The sequence below is a fragment of the Peromyscus californicus genome, unplaced genomic scaffold (assembly GCF_007827085.1).
Source record: "Peromyscus californicus insignis strain IS unplaced genomic scaffold, ASM782708v3 Scaffold_5__1_contigs__length_169319896, whole genome shotgun sequence".
Taxonomy (NCBI): Eukaryota; Metazoa; Chordata; class Mammalia; order Rodentia; family Cricetidae; genus Peromyscus; species Peromyscus californicus.
In genome coordinates, this window is record NW_026294573.1 from 22,613,800 (window position 1) to 22,638,127 (window position 24,328).

The 24,328-nt window shown below is 40.5% G+C and overlaps 1 protein-coding gene across 24 annotated transcripts in view; it reads left to right on the forward strand.

Moving 5' to 3' along the window:
* Window positions 1–24,328, forward strand: part of Epb41 (erythrocyte membrane protein band 4.1) — a 163,734-nt gene that overhangs the window by 84,898 nt on the left and 54,508 nt on the right. For all 24 annotated transcript variants that reach the window (XR_008213912.1, XM_052718221.1, XM_052718215.1 and 21 more), the window contains exons 6-9: window positions 5,337–5,412; window positions 6,799–7,017; window positions 18,089–18,176; window positions 22,015–22,167. Coding sequence is in view for 23 of the 24 variants with exons in the window: in XM_052718221.1 (XP_052574181.1) it covers window positions 5,337–5,412; window positions 6,799–7,017; window positions 18,089–18,176; window positions 22,015–22,167 (536 nt within the window). In the remaining variant the exon portion in view is untranslated. The remainder of the gene's footprint in view (window positions 1–5,336; window positions 5,413–6,798; window positions 7,018–18,088; window positions 18,177–22,014; window positions 22,168–24,328) is intronic.

The following is a 24,328-nucleotide window of genomic DNA, read 5'->3' on the forward strand; positions in this document are numbered from 1 at the left end:
GAGGTCAGGGCCTTACGCAGAGCTCCACCGCATTCCTGTGTTCTAGCTTTCTCCAGGTTTTCCCTCTGTATGGTAGCTTCTCCTTTTTGCAATTTCATGTAACTGTGGTCTGAAAATGTTCAGTGGAAACCTCTGGGTTGTGTGCTTTTCTGGGTGGCAATGAAACCTCGTGTGGCCTGCAGAGTACCCACACTGTATAGGCTGCCAGCACACGAGTGGCTCGTCAGATAGACCATCACAGGCTTGTGCTCAGAAACCTTTCTTTATTTAGTCGTGGCCACAAAGTGCAAGAGTAGTGATGTGGGCAATTTGGTTAGGCCAAAGAGACGTTCCCAAGTGTGTCCTTTAGGTATCTATAGGTTCAGTACGCGTCAAGATTTCGGGCATCCACAGATGGCCCTGGAGCACATGCTCTGAGGTAGGGGAGGCTTTACTTGTCATCCTTTTGCAAATTTAAGGAAGGAAAAATGAAGGCAGACTTGTCTGCCACTGGCCATTTAGCCACGGGGCTTCTCCCGTAGCCTGAGTGTATCTTGCTGTTGCATGCCCTGCTCGTACTACTGTTCTGGGATGAAAAATGTGCAATTTGGGATTCCATAGCCCCAGACCCAATGGACTCATTGAGATGGCTTGTCTTGATTAAGGCCAGTGAGCTATCACTTTAGTTTTATTTCTGAAGAAACTTCCAGGAAATACAGTGGTTATTACTCATCCTGACGAGCAGATTTTTAACTCTGTTACCCAACCAGAACTGTTCACTTCTTTCTTGAAACATTTCTGTTATCATGAAATGTTTTTCTTTAGACCTTGTACATGATTGTTTTAGCATTCTTTTTATTTCATTTTGTTTTTGTTTTAGCATTCTTAAAATAGAGAGGCAAAACTTTTTTTGGGGGGGGGGAATTGGCAACTTTCTACATTTGTTCTTCACTGATAAAAGCTTGAAATTTATTATTTTATAATTATTGTCTTTGTTATTACTATTTTGAGACAGGTCATGCTAGATAGCCCAAGCAAGACTCTATTAAAAATAATGATGAAAACCTTCCTACAGCATGGGGGAAAATCCATAAAAACTTTACTAGTGAATCAAATATCTAATGTCAGGAAGCCAAAGTGGTCTTTACATGTTACAAAGGTATTTTCCTTTTTAACCTTTCCATCATATAATTAGTGTATACTCGTGGCAATTTTATTTATTTTGAAAGTTTTATTGAGTATACATGTGCATGTGCACATATGCATGTATGCAGAGGTCAGAGAACAGCTTTGTGGAGTCAGTTTCTCCTTCCACCTATATACCTGGGTTCCAGGGATTCAATTCAGGTAGCCAGGCTTTGGTGGCAAGCACCTTTACCTGCTGAGCCATCACTGTAGCCCCTGAAAAATTTAAACATCATTAGATCTAATCAATTAAACTGGTATAATCTGTAAGATATTTTTAGGCAGATATGAATTTTTCAAAACGTACCCAGGAGGGATGCACATATCTGAAACCCCATATCCGGGGTTTCAGCTCTTTGAGGGCCTCTCTCAAAACAAACCAACCAAAGCAATTATGCTGTACATGGTTTTAAAATTCAATTTAAAAAATAAATGTTACAGGTATCCAGTATAAAATTAAAAGGTGCAAATGAAAATAGCACAAGGTGAATCTTCCTACCCTGTCTTAGTCATGCAGTTTCTTTTTCTGGAGGCAACCATGGTAACTAATTTCTTGTCTTCCTTCTAGACAAGTCTGAGTGTATATAAACACATACCCATGGTTGTGTCTATTTAAATATGCGACTCATCTTTTTTATGTAACAGAGTATTGGTATCTTTTGCCTGCCTGTTTATGCCTGCTTGCCTGCCTAACTGTCTGTCTGTCTATCTTTCCTTCCATCTATCTATGTTTTTTAAATGATCACATACACTATATATAAATAGTCATATTTCTGTGTTTTAGATTACTCTCATTAGTTTTCTATTATACTCATGTTTGCATTTGTGAATAAATCTCTGCATTTGCTAAGTGTCTATCGATAACAGCTTTAACAACTGAGCTATCTCCCCAACTCAGGTTCTTAAAAGTAGGATAAAGTTTAGGACTGGTCATATAGCATAGTGATAGAGCACTTACCTAGCATAAGCCAAAAAAGAAAGAAAAGAAAAGAAAAAACATTGAAGCAAAAAAAAAAAAAATTTAAAGTAATAGAAATTCAATAAAGTGTGGAAGCTGTGTAACAAAACCCATGTCTCCCCATCCATCTAGAAATAACATGCGTTAGCATTTTTGTTTGGACCAGAAGAGGGAAGTCTGAGCTCTTTGGCTTTCTTTTCAGTCACGTCTCTTCCCATCCATAGAAGTCTGTTGTCAGCTTGGGCACTCCTTCCAGCTTTTGTTTCTGCACTCTTCATGTGTCACCCTGTGTACAGCAGACAGTAGCTGCTTTATCCTTTATTGTGGCATTTCCTTAGAGCCAGCCTTTCGTGTCTTCTTCTGAGTTTGTCTGCCATTTTTCCTCCTGCCAGCTTAACTTTAAGGTCCTTTATTTTCTTGGTTCTGGATGAGGGCCCTCGCTTGCTGACTCAGGCCAGCCATCCTCATCCTGTGGCATGTCAGGTAGCTCACAACTACCTGTAATTTTGACTCCAGTAACCTCTTCTGGCCTCTGTTAGCAGCTGTACACATGAAACACACACATACAGAAATAATTCTTCAAAAAACTTATTAATAGGGCTGGAGCGATGGCTCAGCAGTTAAGTGCATTGGCTGCTCTTCCAGAGGACCCGGGTTCAATTCCCAGCACCCACATAGCAGCTTACAACTGTCTGTAACTCAAAGTTCCAGTGGATCCGACTTGCTCACACAGACATACATGCAAGACAAACACCAATGCACATAAAATTTTTTTAAAAACTACAAAAATAGCCAGTTATTTAAAAATTATTAATAAAAAATTTTAACACAGTTTTAGAATTTTAGAAAAGTTAAACCAGTGATAGTCCACAGGCAGGATATGCTTACACTTTCTCTGTATGTTGAAAATTATATGTAATTTACCCAAATTATGTTTTAAAAAAACCTTTAGCCCATGTACCCGCCTCCACTTTCTCCCCAAAGGTCACCACTTTTTTGAACTCTGTGGTAATTATTCCATCAAATTTTTGGGATTGGTTTTACTTCTGGGTTTTGGTTATTTAAAAATATGGCTATATTGAAACCTTTTGCATGTCATATAAATTAAGTGACTCTTCTTACTCAGCGTCATTTTTGAAACTTATGTTGATCAGAAAGAAATTTCACCAAACAATTCCTAACCCTTGAGTCACATCTTGATGTTTTCTTTTATATTTGTTTCATATTTTTAGTGCTGATATTTCCTCCACCAAAATGGTTTACAATGGATTGTAACCTACAGTTAAAAAAAAAAAAAGGCAGAACAACCTGACTTGGGGTGTATGCCTGGAGTAGGGTTTAGTAGAACATCTGGAGGTAGAGTGTGAGTTGTTTGCACCTTTGCGAGATAAACTGCACGGTGGCTTCTTTACATTGCAACCACTTACGTTCTTACGTGTGTGTGTGTGTGTGTGTGTGTGTGTGTGTGTGTGTGTGTGTGTGTGTTACAGGGTGGTGCTTGCTAGCAGAAACCAGAGGAAAATGTCAGATGTCTTGTTCTGTCACTCTCCCCCTTTTTCCAACAAGAAGGGGTCTGAAGTTCACTGCAGCTGCACCTCTGCTGATGGTCATCGAGCCCCAGTCACTTCTCCGGTCTGCCCCTACGACAGCGCTGGGGTTACAGGCGGGTGCAACCATGGCCAGCTTTTTAGCGTGGGTTCTGGACATTTGAATTCATACTTGGGTAGCAATTGCTCTTACTTGCTAAGCCAGCCATCTCTTTAGCCTCAGAAAGTCACTTGAAAAAAATCATTAATTAAGATGGGAGGTAGTGACACACCCTCCCAGCACTTGGAGGAAGAGAAGGTGAGTCTGTTGAGTGTGAGGCCAGCTTGGTTTACAGAGTGAGTTCCAGAACAGCCAAGGCTGCACAGAGAGATCCTGTCTCGAAAAACTTAAAAAAAATGAAAATAAGGAGCTAGAGAGATGTCTCAGCAGTTGAGGTCACTTCCTGCTCCTCCAGAGGACCTAAGTTTGGTTCCTAGCACCCATGTCAGGCAAATCACAACCACCTATAACAACTCTGGCCTCTGTGAGCATCTACATACATGTTCGTGTGCTCATGTATGCACACACATGCATATATATATAGAAAAAAACACATGCACACAGATGAGAGAAGTAAATCTTTTAAATTAGTAATAAAAAAATTTAAAAATTATTTCAGACTTATGAAAAATTTAAAAAGAGAATAGTTTAAGAATTCCTAGGTGGCCTTTACACAGATTCCTCAAATAATATTATTTTGCTGAACTTATTTTATCTTAAATTTTTGTTTCTTTTATATCCATTGATTTGTGTATATATTGCACATGAACTTTTATTTCAGATAATGTGTATATATCATAAGTAAATATCTTCAAAATTGCAAAAGAGTACCCATTAACTTCTGATAGCTTAGAGCAGACTATAAATCACATTTCTAAAACAAGTTCTATGTGTGGTTCTACTCTACTATAATAAAGACTATGCTAATATTAAAAAATAAATGTGTTGCACAAATCCTAAATGGTCTTATAATTATGAATTATAATTTAAGTATAATTATAAATCTGGAGCCAGATATCAGGGTGAGAACTGAAAGATCAGAGAAGCAGAGCAAGCCACAGCTACCACCTCTTCCCTCATCAACTCCTCAGCCTGATAGAGCCTCTGCAAGAGAGTGAATTCCTATCTCCTTCTGCCTTATATTCCTTTCTCTGCCCTGCCGTATCACTTCCTGTTTCAACCTTCCTACTGCTGGATTAAAGGTGTGTGATCCCAAGTGCTGGAATTAAAGGTGTGTGCCACCACTGCCTGGCTCTGTTTCTCTTTTAGACTGGATTAATCTTGTGTAGCCCAGCATGGCCTTGAATTTATAGAGATCCAATGGATCTCTGCCTCTGCCTCGAGTGCTAGGATTAAAGGTGTGTGCCACCACTGCCTGACCTCTATGTTTAACTCTGTGGCTGGCTCTGTCCTCTGATTTTCAGGCAAGCTTTATTTCTTAGATTATAAACAATGTATCACCACATAAATGAGGTCTTCTAGCTTTTCTAGGTGGAATCTAAGCAAGGTAGCAATATTTTAAAACACAAAACATGAAAATGTTGAAAGATTTAAGAAAAAAAGGAAAACAATATTTTTGATCAGAAATTTAGACATAAAAACAAAATTCCTATCTTTATTTTTATAGGTGTTCCATGGAATTTCACATTTAACGTGAAGTTTTATCCGCCAGACCCAGCACAGTTAACTGAAGACATAACAAGGTAAATAATTAGCACGTAAATACAGAACTGTAATTCTTGTCATAAGCTCTGAGAATTTCCCCACTCAGGAAGAAAAATGATAAATGGTTAGTCTAAAGTACAGAGTTTCTGGTGCCTTCAAAACAGGCTTGAAGATACTGAGCCTAAAAGGCTGGAACCTGGCAGGAGCCAGCCCTGTTTACCATATGACATACCACTCTACAATACGTGGTGGGCGGGACTTCTCTTAAACTGTGCTTGGAGGACAAGATCCAACTGTCCGATTGTATTCCCCATAGGACTGAAAACAGCAAAATCACATGATAATTATTTATCTCTCTTTTAAACCATCCCCATGAACTGACCTGTCTTTTGAGCCCATTTAATTTATAGCACAAATCTTACATAAAACCAACCTATTGAATTTTTAAGAAAATTATTTTTATTTGATTTTTGTCAAAGATAAACAAAAACTAAATGGAAAACTACTGTATGGTGAACAATACTGCTGTGAGCATGCACGCCTGTGATGTCATCAAGAGCCCTCTTCCTAGTAAATGCTTGGCAATATTTGTTGCATTGAATTGCTGGGTTGCCAAGAAACTACTTCCTAAGTCTGATTTCATTGACGATGATCTGGTTTCTGAGGAATTTACAATCTCTAGGATTCAGTTTTCATCTCTCTAAAAAGAGAGAGGGGCTGGAGCGATGGCTCAGTGGTTAAAAGCACTGGTTGCTTTTCCCGATGACCCAGGTTCAATTCCCAGCACCCACGTGGTGGCCCACAGCTGTCTGTAACCCCAGCCCCAGGGAATTCAACTCTGTCCTCTGGCCTTTATGGCCGATGCATACACATGGTACACAGATATATGTGCAGGCAGAACACCCGTATACAAAATAAAAATATAGGAAAATGTGGATGAGGGAATAAGATCAATTCCTAATATCTGATTATTTAATGCTATGGAAACCCTGTAGCATTGTCTAAGTTACTCTGTGTGAAGTCATTCTCAGTTGAGATGCCATCTCTTTTCCTGAGAAACATGTTCATTTCACTTTCATGGTGCACATGTGTGTGCATAGTAATAGTTTGTGCTCAGTAAAATAGTAGTTTCTTTACCTCCTTCAGATGTCTCCTGCTTTCCCTCTTTTTCTAACCTGCTTTCCAACTCTGTTCAACATAGTTACAGTATTTTTGTTTTATGAAAATGTTTCAAATAAGAGGGAGAAGCAGTTTTACAGTGACTAGCCATGTGCCCACTATCCTATACTGGACAATTATCATGTCGTGTTTCCTTAGCCTCCTTCCTTCTCTCTTCTTCTTTTCCCCCTTCTTCCTTTTTATCTGTCTGTCTGTGTTCTTTTGTTGTTACTGATATATTCACATCTTTTCTTTTTTGGATGTAGATACTATTTATGTCTCCAGCTTCGGCAGGACATCGTTGCTGGACGGCTGCCCTGTTCCTTTGCAACCTTAGCCCTCCTCGGCTCTTACACCATCCAGTCTGAACTGGGAGACTATGACCCAGAACTGCATGGCGTGGATTATGTTAGTGATTTTAAACTGGCCCCAAATCAGACCAGGGAACTTGAAGAGAAAGTCATGGAACTGCATAAATCCTACAGGTGAACATGTCTCCAGATGTTCTGTATTTATTTTGGCCCTGAGTTTAAACCCTTGACTTGTTATTGATTCAGTGTTTACCATAGGGAGAGTCACCCTGAGTTCACTTCCTTTTATTGTTTGACTTTGGGAAAGTCATTCAAGTCCTCTGACTGGTTTTCTTATCAGGGTAATGAAAAATTTTTTTGTTTGTTTCTGTTTTTGTTTCCAGGTTTATTGAAAAAAATTTTCTGTTTCTAGGTTTATTGACTTTTGTTGTTGGTTATCAGAGTAATGGGCATTGCATTGTAGGGTAAGAACTAAATGAGATAATACATGTGTGTGGGGGGGACCTTTTAGCACAAGGCCTTGCACATAGTAGGTGCTCAATAAATGATAGCTATTACTATTATTGCTTTAACTTTTTTATTTCAGGCTTTAGACGTATGCTGTATTAGGTGCCTTAAGATCCTTAGAGCAAGAACTTGTAACTTGGGTTCTGTGCACATGGGTGGATTCAGAGGGTCATGGTACCCTTGAAAGTATTTTGTAAAGTCAAATCTTTACCAAATTCACTGACTTTACTGCTTTTTTTTTTTTTTTTTTTTTTTTTTTTTGGTTTTTCGAGACAGGGTTTCTCTGTGTAGCTTTGCGCCTTTCCTGGAACTCGCTTTGGAGACCAGGCTGGCCTCGAACTCACAGAGATCCGCCTGGCTCTGCCTCCCGAGTGCTGGGATTAAAGGCGTGCGCCACCACCGCCCGGCGACTTTACTGCTTTTAATGAAAACAGTTGGAATCATTGAGAGGAAACACATCATGACCAAGAGCAAGGCTTATCTTTGGTTTGAGGCAGGTTGAGATCGTGCCTCTGTTTTGTCCTGGCCCTGTGAACTTAGATGATGCACTTAACATTTCTCTGATCTGCTTCCTTAAGTGTCTAATTGAGATTATTGCTTTAGAAGAAATGAGGCAATGAATCCATTGAGAAAAGGAAATGTATGCGTGACATAAAACTCCAGTGACTGTTACCTAATACTAAAATGAGCCCTCACTGTATTTCTTTCTCCATACACCCATTTTCTATTTGAATGACTTACTATAGCTAAATTTCACAAGCCGCTTTAGTCTGATCTTAGCATTGATTTACATCACCTTGGCATGGCATCCTGAATTGGGTGAGCATGCACTGTGTTACAAAGATTTAAAAGGTCATTTTGTTCAAAGAGAAATCCAAAGCATGGTCTCAGGAGCTTGCTGTGGTAGCTGCAAGTGTTCTGTCTGGCTATGGAGCTGTCCTGTTCTCTTTGAGGTGGCTCTAATAGATTACATGGACTGGGATGCTTCAAATGAGAGACCTTTATCTCAGTATGGCCTGGTTCTGACCGTCTTATTGCCCCCAAGGTTCAGACACCTCAGTCATGAAAACCATAATAATTTTCATTAATTGATTGTATGTGTGCGCATCTGCATATATGCCTCGTATGTGTATCCACAGTGCGTGTGTGGAAATCAGGAGATAGCTTGCAGGGGTCAGATCTCTTTATATAATGTGGGTTCCAGAACTCAAACTCATGTTTTCAGGCTTGATGACAGGTGCCTTTAACCATTCCCCACACCCATAATAAGGATTTTAAAGTTTATGACCCATGTAGCAGTCATCTCATATGTTACCTAACTCTCATGGGGTAATAGTGTGTCCAAAGAAAACTGCCAGAATTTATTTTTAAACTTTTTTTTTAGATTTGCTTCTTTTATTTTATGTGTATGAATGTTTTGTTTGCATGTATGTATGCACTATGTGCATGCCTTGTGTTCATGGGGGTCAGAAGAGGGTATTGTGTCACCTAGAACTGGAGTTACAGAATGTTATGAGCCACCATGTTGGTACTGAGAATTGAACCTGGGTCCTCTGCAAGAGCAACAAGTGCTCTCAAATGCTGATCTATCTCTCCAGCTCTCAAAACTTACTTTTTACATTGGGCTTATGCATCCTAAGATACTAATGTCTGAGACGACTAACTCGGAGATGCACCTGCCTCTGCCTCCTGAATGCTGGGATTAAAGGCATGTGCCACCACTGCCCGGCTTCTGATGATACTTTTAATAGTTATTTGATCACAATAGGATTCTAATTTGGAAGGACTTGTACAGTCTTTCCTCTAACGCTAGACTGTTCCTTTTAAAATTGTTACATAATCATGATAATTACAAGTCACCAATTATAATAATCTCTTACTACATGCCCAATAATGTGCTAAGCGCTTTACGTGCAGTGTCACACGTAACTTTTATAACCAGCCTTTAAACTAGCCAACAGATCTAAAAGCATAGTCCACAGATCTTGATGCCTTTCAAGATCCTCTCAAGAGGTCTCAAGAATTGTTTCCATGGTAATTCTAAGTTATTTATCTTTTTCACTGTGCACACCTTTAATCCTGGCACTCTGGATGCAGAGGCAGGCAGATCTCTGAGTTCGAGGCCAGCCTGATCTAGAGTGCGTTCCAGGACAGCCAGGGCTACATGGAAAAACCTTGTCTTTAAAAAATCTAAATAAGTAAATAAACAAACAAACAAATAAATAAAATAATGCACAAGTAAAAAGATCCACTCAAATTACAAGGTAGACCAGTGACATTTCAAACATGTAAGGAATTTAACAGCACAGAAATTTCATTGATTTGTTTTCAGATTTCACATTTCATTACTCTTTAAGAAACTGCTCTTAGACTGGGGAGATGGCTCAGTCGATAAAGTGCTTGCCCTGCAAGCAGGGAGACCTGAGTTCAGGCTCCAGAGCCTGCAGAGAACCCTTGTCAAAAGCCTCTCATGGTGGCACATGCTAATAATCCCAGCCCTGGAAGGGCAGAGACAGGTGGATTTGGGGCCTCACTAGAGGGGCAGAGACAGGTGGATTTGGGGCCTCACTAGAGGGGCAGAGACAAGTGGATTTGGGGGCTCACTGGCCAGCCAGTGTATCATAATTGGTGAGGTCAATGAAGAGACATATTTCAAAAGACAAGGTGAAAGGCACCTGAGGAATGACATTCAAGGTTGACCTTTGACCTGCACACACATGCACGTGCTCACTCTCATATACACATGCAGACCCCCATGCACACACATGAACACACATAAGAAACTGCTCTCATGTTTGAATGTAGTATCAAAAAAGGCTTAACTTTTTTCATCTTTTGCTATTATTTTTCATAAATGTTAGTTTTTAAAAATCCAGTGGGTTTATTGTTATTCTTTAAGATTTAATAAATGAACACTTAAGTTTTGCTTAGTTTTCAAATTTATAGCACAGTCTAACACATAAAGGAAAGTACTTTGTAGTCCTCAATATCTAAGGCATTCCTGCAGCTGAGAGCATTTGGGAACTTAGCAGATTATACAGCGGGCACATAGATGAGTTAGTCCATCTCACTTTGAATTCAGATCCCATTCCTTTTTAGCTCTGTTCCTCTTGGTAAGTTACTTAAGGCCCCGAAGTTCATTTTCTTACCAGAAAAAATGAGGCTGGTAAGGTGAATTTGATAGTTAACTCAGAAAATGTATCTAAAGCACTTAGCAAATGATTATACTTGTAGGATAATATCTCAGACATCTGTGGTGACACAGACCCATTATCTAAGCTCTTGGGAATTGGAGGCAGAAGGCTCAGAAATCAAGGTCAACCTCAGCTACAATAGTAAGTTCAAGGCCAGTTAGGACTACTTGAGACCCTGTTACATACCCCCCAAAAACCATAAAATCAACAACAACAATATAATATCACCATTTTACAAACAATGTAAGTTTGTGTTTGGAGAACCACTCTTAGTAGTTAACAGAACAATCTCAAAGGAATGATGGATGTGGTCTAGTTGATGTTCTGTTAGATGAACAGTAGAAACTAAACAATCACAGATCTCTATGACTGAAAAATGTAGATGTCTGCCATCATGGGATTTACTTGTTCCATTCTGGACACTTTGATAATCTTAGTAACAGGAACCCAGATGGAAACGTTAATATGCCTAGTAGCGTGGTGTTTTAATCAGTCAAAGAAACTCCTCCTGAGGTGTAAGCATTTTAATGTGTTGAAAGGTACAAGCTAATACCACCCTACTCCTCAGACAAACAGAAGACAGCCTACACAAACGTAAACTGGAGTAGTGCCCTTTGCCCAGACAGGGAGTTTTGAAGCTATAATCAACTGAATTAACACTGGCAAATCAAGCGTGGCCCTCTGTTTATGGGAACTAAGGAGGTATGCAGACCTATCAGTTGTCCCCCACTTAATTATTTGAAATCACAGTCCTTAGTCAGGAAAGGCAACAAATATTGTTAAAAAGCTGCTATAAAATGTAGCTAGGGTTTTCCTGCCTGGCCCACAGTCAGGACAAATCTCTCTCACCTGCCAGTCCCACAGCCGCTCCGACCCGACCAAGTAAACACAGAGACTTATATTGCTTACAAACTGTATGGCCGTGGCAGGCTTCTTGTTAACTGTTTTTACAGCTTAAATTAATCCATTTCTATTAATCTATACCCTGCCACGTGGCTCGTGGCTTTACCGGCATCTTCACATGCTGTTTGTCATCATGGTGGCTGGCAGTGTCTCTCCCACCCAGCTTCCTGTTCTCTCAATTCTCCTCTCTGTTAGTCCCGCCTATACTTCCTGCCTGGCCACTGGCCAATCAGTGATTTTTTTATTGACCAATCAGCAACACATTTGACATACAGACCATCCCACAGCAATAAAACACTGGAGCTCGCTCTATAGCGATGCCTTTGCTGAATAAGTCAGTATAGGTGAAGTGTGCTGTAACTTCTCTGTGTTGTAAGCAAGTGTTGGCTGGTGCCAGGGTTCTATGGCTTGGTATTTTATAAGCTGCAGGACTTCCAAGTGGTAAATTGTTGTTTGCTCCTGAATACATTCTTTTTTTTTTCTAAATTTATTTATTTATTTTATGTGTATGAGTGCTCTATCTGCATATATGCCTGCATACCAGAAGAGGGCACCAGATCCTATTATAGACAGTTATTATGAGCCACCATGTGGTTGCTGGGAATTGAACTCGAGACCTCTGGAACACCATCTTTCCAGCCCCCTGAATACATGCTCCACAGTGTAGAAATACCTAACCTCTTCCCAGCAGGTTTGTTATGTCTTTCAGAGGTCTGGAAAATCTTAGCAAAAAACTTTAATCGCTGGGCGGTGGTGGCGCACGCCTTTAATCCCAGCACTTGGGAGGCAGAGCCAGGCGGATCTCTGTGAGTTCGAGGCCAGCCTGGGCTACCAAGTGAGTCCCAGGAAAGGCACAAAGCTACACAGAGAAACCCTGTCTCGAAAAACCAAAAAAAAAAAAAAAATAAATAAATAAATAAATAAATAAAAAACTTTAATCATTACATTTTAAAGTGAAAGATAATTTATGATTTAAAAATATTTTATTTTTATTTTGTATATGTTTAGATGTTTTGCCCTCATATATGTCTATGTACCACATGTGTGCAGTGCCTTGGATGCCAAAAAGGATATCAGATTCCCTATAACTAGAGTTACAGATTATTGTAAACCACCATGTGGGTGCTATGAACTGAATCTGGGTTTTCTGTAAGACTAGCAAGTATTCTTAACTAAGCTTTCCAGCCCCTAACTTATGACTTTAATTTAGAAAATATATATATTGTACTTACAAGCACAGATGTCTATGGGTGGAATGGTTGTGGGAGCTTTTCCCCATGTTTTTAACGATAGTTTCCTTATTTTATATGTAAATATCTATGATTCTTTTTATTGGAAAAACCTTTTTGGGACAATAGGTGACCTGAACAAGTCATGCTGAAGAGGCCTCTGGTTTAGGACATCCAGGTCTCAGCACGGTGAGGGCAGTATCTGTGGGTTAGAGGGCAGTCTAGCTTGAGGAGTTACAACTCATAGGGTGTCTTAGCTCCTGTTCTATTCCTGTGAAGAGACATGAAGAGACCATGACCAAGGCAACTCTTATAAAAGACAGCATTTAATTAGGATCTGGCTTACACTTTCAGAAGATGAGTCCTTTATCTCCATGGTGGGAAGCAGACAGGCATGGTTCTGGAGCAGTAGCTGACCCTCATCTGTAGGCAGCAGGCAGAGAGAACAAGACTGGTCTGACATGGGCTTTTGAAACTTCAAAGCTCACTCCCAGTGACACATCTCCAATAAGGCCACATCTTTTCCAACAAGGCTGTACCTCCTAATCCTTCCCAAACAGTTCAACTAACTGGTGACTAAGCATTCAAATATATGAGCCTATGGGGCTTATTCTCATTCCAACTACTACACAGGGCATGGGCACTGGGGACTGGGATTCAGAGTCCAAGCAGAACAAGGAAGGCATCCATGTGTAGATTAGGCCTGGGAAGAATACAGGGGGTGGGGGCAGTAAAATGGATGGCCAGAGTGAAGGAGTCCAAGGTGGTCTAACATGGGGAGTCAAAACCCTAGTAGAGTAAGGAGGGCATCCGTATGTGGAAAGCAGCTTAGGGTGGTGAATTCAGTCCAAGTAGGATCAGAGGATGAGAAGGGTATCTAGATGGCGAGAGTTCAAAGGCTGCAATGAGAGCTTGTTTATATACTGGGTGAAAGAAAGAAAATATTGGTCCAATTAGTCAAAATCTTTAGGGTAATTTGTAAGTAAAGGGTATTCAAATTATGGAAAGGGAGAAAAGAACCTAAGGGTATTGCATTAAAACTGGAGGTTTCAGTGCATAGTCATTTTCCAGTGTAACACTAGGTGGTGATAGAGATGTAAACAGGTCCATATATAAATACTGGCATACTTTAACTCTACACTGTGCTGGGAAGAGATGCTCAAAAAGATGAGAAATGTTTAGAAGGACAAAAATTGTTCTTGTAGAAGCTCCCACTGACCAAATTTGGGCAATTTAGGCAGGAAAATAGATATGCAGAATAAGTGATTCTATTGCAGTGAGTCAAATGAGAGTCTGGGTTGGGGATGTAGCACAGCACTTGCTCAGCTTGAGGAGTGCCAAAACAAACAAGAATCCCAACCCGGAATCTATAAATCCATAATGATATACATAAATAAATAATTTGTGGAGGATACTCAAAAAATTTGAAAAGAATTCTCATAAAATTAATAGCTACAAAGAGATAAAGAAGAATTTCAGAGAAACTTGGCATACATCAGTGATAGAGTGGACATCGTCTGTGCAGGGACAAATTGAAATTATAAACACTTGATAGGATGCAGTGTAGGCACAGCTCTACTTCTGTGATAGTTCTGTCAGGGACACATGACCCCGGGCTGGGGATACAGCTCAGTGTGAAGCACTTGCCTGAGCCCAAGCATCAGATCTACACCAGGTTAGACTAGAGACACGGTCTACCACTGGATCATTCTGTAACAGTCAGATCTACCAGGTTAGACTAGGGATGCATGATCTACCACTGGATCATTCTGTAACAACTGCCTGAGCTTGGGGAATGGGCTTTAAGGATTATATGGCATTATGTGTCAGTATTAATTTTCTGGTTTTTACACTGTAGAAGGATGTCCTTATTTGTAGGAAGTACATACAGAAGAATTCAGGAATATTGGGGTCATTAGGTTGGCAATAGCTTAGGGGAAAATTATTTGCATGATATATGGCTTGAGAATCATAATTGAAGGGGCTGGAGAGAGGACTCAGAGGTAAAGAACATTGGCTGCTCTTCCAGAGGTCTTCAATTAAATTCCCAGCAACCACATGGTGGCTCATAACCATCTATAATGAGATTTGGTGCCCTCTTTTTGGCATGCAGCCATACATACAGGCAGAACACTGTATACATAATAAATCTTAAAAAAAAAGTCATAATTGAGCTGGGCAGTGGTGGCACATGCCTTTAATTCCAGCATTTAGGAGGCAGAGGCAGGCAATCTTTGCAAGGCCAGCCTGGTCGACAGAGTGAGTTCCAGGATAGCCAGGGCTACACAGAGGAACCTTGTCTTGAAAAAAAGAAGAAAAGAAAAAGAATCATAATTGTTAGCTGAGCATAGTGGCATACTCCTTTAATCTCAGCACTCGGGAGGCCAGCCTGGTCCATATAGTGAGTTCCAGTACAGTTAGAGTCACATAGTGAGACCCTATCTTTAAAAAAACAAACAAACAAAAAAAAAAAACGGGGGGCTGAAGAAATGGCTCAGGGGTTAAGAGCACTGGCTACTCTTCCAGGGGCCTGAGTTCAGTTCCCAGCAACCACGTGGTGGCTCACAACCATCTGTAATGAGATCTGGTGCCCTCTTCTGACATGTATACATAATTTTTAAAAAAAGCCATAATTGTTTCAAAAATCTAAAAGTAGCATAAAAAACATCAATCAATAGTTTCAAGAATGAATCTCTACCTACCATCTCCTCCTCATACTACAGTGTTGAAGCACACTTACCTAGATACATAGTTTGAATATGTATATTCAAATTGATGTCCCTCAGAGTTGAAAATGAATATAGGGGAAAAAACCTTAAATTGTGTGTGTGTGTGATGTATGCGGATAACATGTACCTGTGCAAGCATGTTTGGAGGCTAGAGAGTAATATCGATGTCTTCCTCTGTTGCTCTCCACCTTATGGTGTGTGAGATGTTTTGTGTGTGGTATGTGCGTGTATGCATGCATGGGCGCCTGTGTGGGCAGGGATGAGAGGAGGCATCAGGTGTCCTTCCCTATATTCCACTTGGTGCCTTTGAGGTATGGTCTCTCACTTAACCTGGAGCTCATGTTCTTTTCCACTAGGCTGGCAGCCAGCAAGCCCCAACTAATCTGCCTCTGTCCTGCTCTGCTAGGGTTATAAGTGGAGATGGAATGACATCTTGCTTTTATTCACATGGGTGCTGGGATTTGAACTCTGGTCCTCCTGCTTGCATAATAAACACTTTGAACCACTGAACCGTCTCTATACCAATTCTCCAGCTCCTGTCAGCCTCGTTTTTTGAGTCAGGATGTCCCACTGAGTCTGGAGCTCACTGGTTGGCTACACTAATGGACCTGGAAGACTGGGATTCTCCTGTCTCTGCCCCTTCAGTACACACTCCTGCCTGGCTTTTCTGTGGGTGCAGGGATTTGAGCTCAGGTCTTCATGCTTGCACAACTAGCAATGAGCTGTCTCCCTAGCTCTAGAGAAGGCTTCTGGTGTGTGTTCTGTTTAATGTTTTAAAATTTGTGTGTGAATTTAAGTGATATACACCCTCCCCACACACACACACCCAAATTTATCTGCTTGAGGTAAAGTCTCACTATGTGGGCCTGCCTGACCTGGGCTCGCTTTGTAAACCAGCTGACCTTGAATTCACAGAGATATACCTGCCTCTGCTTGCCTATTGCTGGGACTAAAGATATATACCACCATCCCTGGGAGTGAGGGTAGGGGTTGAGAAGGCCTCATGTAACCTGTGCTGACTTGAACACCTTATCCTTCTGCTCCCATCTCCAAGTACTGCAGTTACATTGTGTGCCACCGTGCCTGGCTCCAAATTTTTTGTAATTTTATATGATATGTATGTAGATGGACCACTGAACTATTAGAAACTAAGGTTTCAGTAGTAATAAACATTTATAGTTTACAAAGCAGTTTCACAGTCTAATTTGATCTTAATAATCACATTTCATGTATTTACCAAAGACTAAAAAAATCATTGTTTATACTTATGATGTACAAATAGACATTATGATTCTTACCTTATAGAGGGGCTGAAGGAGATGTAGACATGACTCTAAGGGCAGGGATCAGGATTCCAGTCCACAGGACATGACTTGAACCTGTTGCCTCTTACTGAATTCTAATTTGCTGGTGACATGATCTGGGTCCTGTTTATCAACACATAATAATAGGAACAACAAAAACACAAAGTAGCTGAGACTAACCTCAAGTAGAAGAGCATATCACTTACATGGGAAGGTATATGCAATTATAAAAGTTGCCTGAGGTGTTTTGAATAACATGCATACAGGTTCCCAAACCCCCTTTGTTTTCACTTTCAATTAATAAATTTGGGTGTGATGCTTTGGATGGAGCTTATGAAACATTTATTCAGGAAAGCTGAGGTGATTTTTTTCTTCTCCTTTTGGTGCTTCCAAGAATCTTTTTTTTTTTTTTTTTTTTTTTTTTTTAATGAGGGTAAAGACAGATGGGTTTGGCAGAGACCTTTCCTGGGTAAGTGAAGACACCCCTGCTGCTTCCATGGCTGCAGGCAGTCTTAAGGGAAAGTTGCTTGCCCGTGTGTTTTTCCTTGGGGATGCTCTGTCTTGCTGTTACTGTGAACTGTCATAATTGGTCCAAATTGTGCAGCATTGTGAGTGATGTCTTTGTCTTGAGCTAACAGAACAGCTCAAGAACATTCTTCAAAAGAGAAGAAACTTATAAAGGAGAGGCTGGCACCGTGACTGTTTAGACAGTGAGATGGACTGTTTTCAAACAAGTCTAACTCATTATATGCCTGCCAGTGAAGACATCTTAATAACAGAAAACAGCCCCATTATCAGGATGCTTCTATTAGCCAATTTATTTGTTGAGATCAGTGGGCAGGACACCATCTGTTACCAGCAAATTTCTTTTCATCAAATCTGCTCCCATTAGGAGTCCCAGTTAAATAGCATCAGCTTGCCCTCCAGTTTAATTTCCATAATAACTCAATTCAGGGTATAGAGAGAAAAGGGCAGCTAAGAGGATCTTGTAAATTATACTGAGGATTTAACTTGGTCATCTCCTTGGTAAAAAATATTAGTAGGAGGAGTTCATGTGTGACACACAAAAGGGCTGAAGAGAGGGGTGCAGAACTCCAGACGGATGGAGTAGCGTGGAGGAAATGGTTGGATTAAGAGTTTGCCTTTCTGGTAGCTTATTGGTGACATCTGGTTTTCTTAAATTTGTGTTTTATAAGGTATATTTCAATTATTTAGACTCAGGTAGTGAGAAGATTCTCATTCCATAATTACTTTGAGGACCCAAAAATATATACATGTTGGTGTGTGTGTGTTTATATAAAGTACAATGAATATTCAGCTGTTATTACCATAAATGCTTCTGCTATGTCACTGACTTTTCTATTTTTATTCTGCCAAAGGTCCATGACTCCAGCTCAGGCTGACTTGGAATTTCTTGAGAATGCCAAAAAGTTGTCCATGTATGGAGTTGATCTTCACAAAGCAAAGGTATCGATAACTTTGGCCTTTATTAACTTGTATGTATATGAATATGACACATACCTATTAATGTATGTAGCACACTTGATTTATCTTATACCTCTTAACATTTATTTATGGTGTTTATTAATTTTGGTTTTTTTCAAGACAGGCTTTCTCTTGTAGCCCTGGCTGTCCTGGAACTTGCTCTGTAGACCAGGCTGGCCTCAAACTCAGAGATCTGCCTGCCTCTGCCTCCGGAGTTCTGGGATTAAAGGCATGTTCCACTACTGCCATGCTAGAAAATGTCTTCTTAAGGGTTTTTGGTTTTTTTTTTTTTTTGGAGTGGGGGGTGTGATGATTGTATGCCTATCTTAAAAAATGAATTCTATATTTTAAGTGGGAAAATTATGTGGCATATAAATTCTGTATCAATAAAATGTTTCCTATTTACAAAAAAATTTGCAACCAAAACATTGTAAAGATAGCCGGGCGGTGGTGGCACATGCCTTTAACCCCAGCACTCGGAAGGCAGAGGCAGATGGATCTCTGTGAGTTTGAGGCCAGCCTGGTCTACAGTGCGAGATCCAGGACAGGCACCAAAACTACACAGAGAAGCCTTGTCTTGAAAAACCTATATATGTGTGTGTGTGTGTGTGTGTGTGTGTGTGTGTGTGTGTGTGTGTGTGTAACACCTAGAGAAAAATAAATTGTATTTTCTAAAATAAAGTTACATTTGAAAATACAGAGAGGCATCAAGGAGTATTTCAGTTCCACAAGCATCATTATCCACCCAAGAATCACCTGGGTGTCTACTAAATGTGCAGATTTCAGAGCACTGCCCAGATTTATTAGCTGGTCGGAAGAGGCTCTAGCTCTAGACTTAATGACCATTCCAAATGGTACTAATGATGCCTCAATCAGAACCATTCCCCAAGGCCAGTGATTCTAAGTGTGGTCTCTGAGTCAGTGGCATTTAACACCATGTAGGAACTTGTTAGAAATACATGTTTCAGTTCTCTCTCAGAGTTAAAAATCAGAAAGTGGGGAGGACCTCAGCAGTCTGTGACGTGACTCATGCGTCCCAAATAAGCCATCGCTCTTTTGAGAACTACTGGTTAAATCAGAAGCATGAACTTTAATCACAGACCTGCCTAAGTAAGGCAAGTTGCTTGGCTACTAACTGGCTACTAAAATGGCTAGGGGTGTTGCAAAGATTGCAAGGGATGATCCTGAGGATGATCCACAGGAACTTATCTGGTACCTGTGATGTAGACAAAGCCAATCCAGTAGGAAATAAAGGAATAGAGATACCTAGCCACAAAAGGGAAATGGGGCTGGAGATAATGCTTGGCTGATAGAGCACTTGCCTAGTGTGCATGAAGTCCTGGGTTCAGTCCTCAGCGGTCATAAACTGGATGTGTTGGTGCTTGCCCATAATCCCAGCCCTTGGGAAGCAGAGGCAGGAGGATCAAAAGTTCAGTATTATTCTTGGCTATATAGGCCAGCCTGGGATACATAAGACCCTGTTTCAAATAAATACATTTTTCAAAGTGAAGAGATTTTATCATGGCTTCCAGGCATAAACCCAGGGAAATCTACTTTTTAGCTTAGTATGACAAGTTGTTTAGCAGAACTCTTCAAAGATGTGATAGCTTTATCTCAGAGGATGATGAACTCTCCTTTGCTCTATTTATTCCAGAATAAGCAGAAAAATCACTTGGTAGGAATTCAGAAACATTCAGACATCAGGCCATTCAAGCATCTGGTCTCTACTTAGACCTGTGGATGATTTTCAGGAGTCTCCTTGCCTGAATGTCTTATGATTTCATGTTTAGGTTCTGTCTGTCCTAGTAAAATTTCATTGTGCCGTCACGGCTTTCTAAAGCCATCACCGTGCTCTGGATTGTTCTGCAGGGCACTGTGGCTCCCGTGACCCTGGAAAGTGCTGTTAGGACCTCAGAAGGTCAGCTGAGGAGCACTTGCAGGACTGAAATCTCTTAGGTTTTACTTCTCATTTCCTAATGGAAGCTGGCGTCAGGAGTGGCTGGAGTCAGATAACATGTGCCCTTTCACAACGTTACAAAGCACAGTGCTCCTCCCAGTAATGTCACTGAAAGAGAAAGAAAGCTAACAAGCTGGTTCAGTGGGTAAAGGCACCTGGTGCCCAGCCCGGTGAGCTGTGTGATCCCCGAGACCCACATGGTGAAGGAGAGAACCAACTCCAGCAGTTGGCCTCTGACCTCCACAGGTACTTCAGTTGTGGCAGGTGTGTGCCTGCCCATAATTAATTAATTAATTAAGTTAAAAACATTTTTTTTAGTTTTTATTTTTATGTGTGTTGGTGTTTTTGCCTGCATGTATGTCTGTGTGAGGTTGTCGGATCCCCTGGAATTAGAGTTACAGACAGTTGTGAGCTGTCATGTGGGTGCCAGGAATTGAACCCAGGTCCTCTGGGAAAGCAGTCAGTGCTCTTAACCACGGAGCCATCTCTCCAGCCCCTTTAAAATTTTTTAAAAAGAGAAAGATAGTTGTAACCCATGGACTTTAAAAACGTAAGAAGACATCTTCTGGTAAATTCTCAGCTATGTAGTCTTTGAATTGAAGCTGGATTTCTTTATCTCTGTAATTCTTGTATATAACACATTTAGCTACTAATAATTTTCTCTGTATGTATCTTAGGGAAAAGTAGTCAGGAAGAGTTAACTTTGGAATCATTTAACTTTAGGTTTGATTACTTAACTAGATAAATAATCATGATTAATTCAGGTGCATTTTATTTTCCTTGTATTATGTGATTAATATTTCAATTTTTTCTTAATAACTAGCTACATTAATATAATGCTTTAGTGTTCTTTCTAGGCTTAGGAATAGTATTTATAATTTAATATACTTAACATCAAACTTTTTACTGTCAGATCTCTCTTGTGTTTTTTTGTTTGTTTGTTTGTTTGTTTGTTTGTTTTTTCCAGACAGGGTTTCTCTGTGGAGCCTTGGCTGTCCTGGAACTCACTCTGTAGATCAGGCTGGCCTCCAACTCACAGAGATCCGCTGGGATCAAAGGTGTGCGCCACCACTGCCCAGCTCTTGTGCCAACTTTATACAATAATAAACATGTACACGTCGTAGTGGATGTGTGGGGATCAGAGGACAACCTGGGAGTTTTTTCACTCCACCATGTGGATTCTGGGATTGAACTCAGGTTGTCAGGCTTGGCAGCAGGTGTCTTTATCTGCTGAGTCAGCTCACCGGCCTAATAGTGATAACTCTTATCTGCTGAGTCATCTCACTGGCCTAATAGTGATAACTCTTACCATGGTGCCTAGTGGGGTCCCTAAGGTGGTCTCCTGAAATGAAATACTCCAGTGGACGATGACTTTTTGTTTGTTTGTTTGTTTGTTTGTTTTATTTTGTTTTTTGAGACAAGGTTTCTCTCTATAGTCCTGGCTGTCCTGGATCTCACTCTGTAGACCAGACTGGCCTCAAACTCACAGAGATCCATCTGCCTCTGCCTCTGAGTGCTGAGATTAAAGGCGTGCGCCACCACCCAGCTTAAGTTTTGTTTCTTTATTGTATGCTTTGTAACCGTTTTGGGTTATTGATCTCTTCAGATTATTTAATAATAGCCAATAGTGGGGCTAGAGAGATGGCTCAGAGGTTAAGAGCACTGGTTGTTCTTTCAGAGGACCTGGGTTCAATTCCCAGCACCCACATGGCAGTTCACAACTGTCTGTGACTCCATTTCCAGGGGATCTGACACCCTCACACCAATGCACATAAAATAAAATTAAATAAATTATTTTTTTTAAAAAGCCAATAATGTGTTGAACACTTCACTCAGTGAAATGCTGATGCTTCTCTTTTTCAGGACTTGGAGGGAGTGGATATTATCCTTGGAGTCTGCTCTAGTGGCCTTTTGGTTTACAAAGATAAGTTGAGAATTAACCGTTTTCCTTGGCCCAAAGTGCTAAAGATTTCTTATAAACGTAGCAGCTTTTTCATCAAGATCCGGCCTGGAGAGGTATGCAACTTAAGTTTTTCTTTTCTCCCAAACCAAATGTGGACTGAAACATCCCATCTAGCTGGACTTGATTAGCAAATGCTTGTAATCCCCACACTTGTAATCCTGAAGGCTGAAGCAGGAGGAAAATTACAAGTTCAGGGTTAGCCTGAGTTACAAAGGAAAACCTTGTTTTAAGAATGAATGAATCACTGGGTGGTGGTGGTGCACGCCTTTAATCCCAGCATTCAGGAGGCAGAGGCAGGCAGATCTCTGCATTCGGGGCTAGCCTGGTCTACAGAGTGAGTTCCAGGGACAGTATGCAGAGAAACACTGTCTTGAAAAAGAAAAAATGAATGAATAAATCAAACATTTCTTCTCCCCATTTCCCCTTATGTCATCTAAGAAGTCCTCATACAGCTGATCCTCACACTTTTGTGATGGAGAAAGAGGGTCAGGACTGCCAACCCTGTCCACATAAGAACTGTCTTTAACATCTAGAAAACAAAACAAAACTAGAAAAAACAAAAAAAAACCCTCAGTAATTGGTGGTCAAATTTCATTTTATACCCATCAACTTAGCTTTTATATTGAAGAACTATGGTGGTACAACAGAAAATTAATTGTTTAAATAGGAGTTAATTTTGTGAAGTTTTCATTTTGTGTTTTTACAAAGGATCTCTGTTTCTCTGCCTGTCCTGGAGATTTAATTTTAAGTGTGTATGGGGGTGGGGTGGGGTATATATGGGTATGTGCACATGAATGTAGGTGCCCCAGGAGGCCAGAGACATTGAATCCCTTGGAACCAGAGCTATAGCCATTGTGAGCCACCTGACATAGGCACTGAGAACTGACCTTGAGTCCTGTGCATGTGCTTGCTCTTAACCACTGAGTTCTCTCCAGCCCCGGGTGTTTTTTTTTAAAGCTCTAATTTCTTCTCTGCGACTTCCTCAACAAGAGACTCTGGAAAGATCGGAAGCTGAGCTTCCTTATATTCAAGAAGGATAGTGACTTTTGTGTTCCAATCCATTTGAAGACGGAATGAGAGCGGGAGGCACAGAAGCCCTGTCCTTGCTTATGGAAGGTGGCTTTGTGTGTGTGTATCACCATCTGCTGGTGAAAAGTGGTACTGTCTCAGCCTGGAAATTCTGGATGAGCCTTGAAGCACTGTTTCATTCCATAATCATTTACCTGTGCAAGTGCTTATCAGTATCCTCCCTCAGTTAAAATCTAGCAGTCTTGACAACAAAGAATTTTTTGAGACACTGTCTAACTGTGTAAACCCAGCTGGCTTGGAACTCGCAAAGATCCGCTTGTCCTGTGTGCCAGTGCTGACATTAAAAGGCATGCACCACCATGTCTGGCTAACCAAGAAATGCCTATTAAACAGGTTTTTTATTGTGTGCCAGTGGCATTTATTCTAGGGGCTCTAAATATAATAATAAGTAAAAAGATGCCATTCTTCAACTAGCTTGCATTTTACTGTAGGAAAGCAGAAAAATATACATGCACAGAAATATTAATAAATGTTATTGGAAGCCCTTGGCTTAGAAGTCTCAACTGTCTATTATATAGTGAAAATACGTAATTCATTCTGGAAGCAGTTGAGAAGAACAGAGTTCTGAAAAGTAGTGTGCTATGACTACAGCCGAGGGTCGCTCCATTTTGTAGCTGAGTCAGCAGATAACTTCTTGGAGCTCAGTTCTTCATGTAGGAAATTATAATTTTGAATCTAGTCATACTATTGCTAGCAATAACACACTCAAAGCGAACCTGCTTCCTTTTCCATCTTACAAAGTGTGCTTGACGTAGAAACAAAGAGGCCAGACCAAAAGCTTGTGTTTCTAATAGCCCAGTATGGTTTGCTTCAGTCAGAAAGGTGCTCACGGGTCAGTTAAACAGGAAAAGAAAACTTGTAATCATTCAAGAACAAGGAGATAAGTGCCAGAGCCTTATTGCACAATGTGTTAACTATAGGTTACAAATGAATGTATTCTTGACAGTTGCTAAGAGGTACACTAGCATGTATGAGGCCTGGGTTTAGCATTCAACACTGACTCTCCCCCTAGAAAAAAAGCATTATGAGGATGAGTTTTAAGTATTCTTGCCCCCCAAAAAAAAGAAAAGAAAAAAGACTTGTGAGCTAGTCTGTGTGCCAGTTTGCTGGGTTTGGCTAGTCACG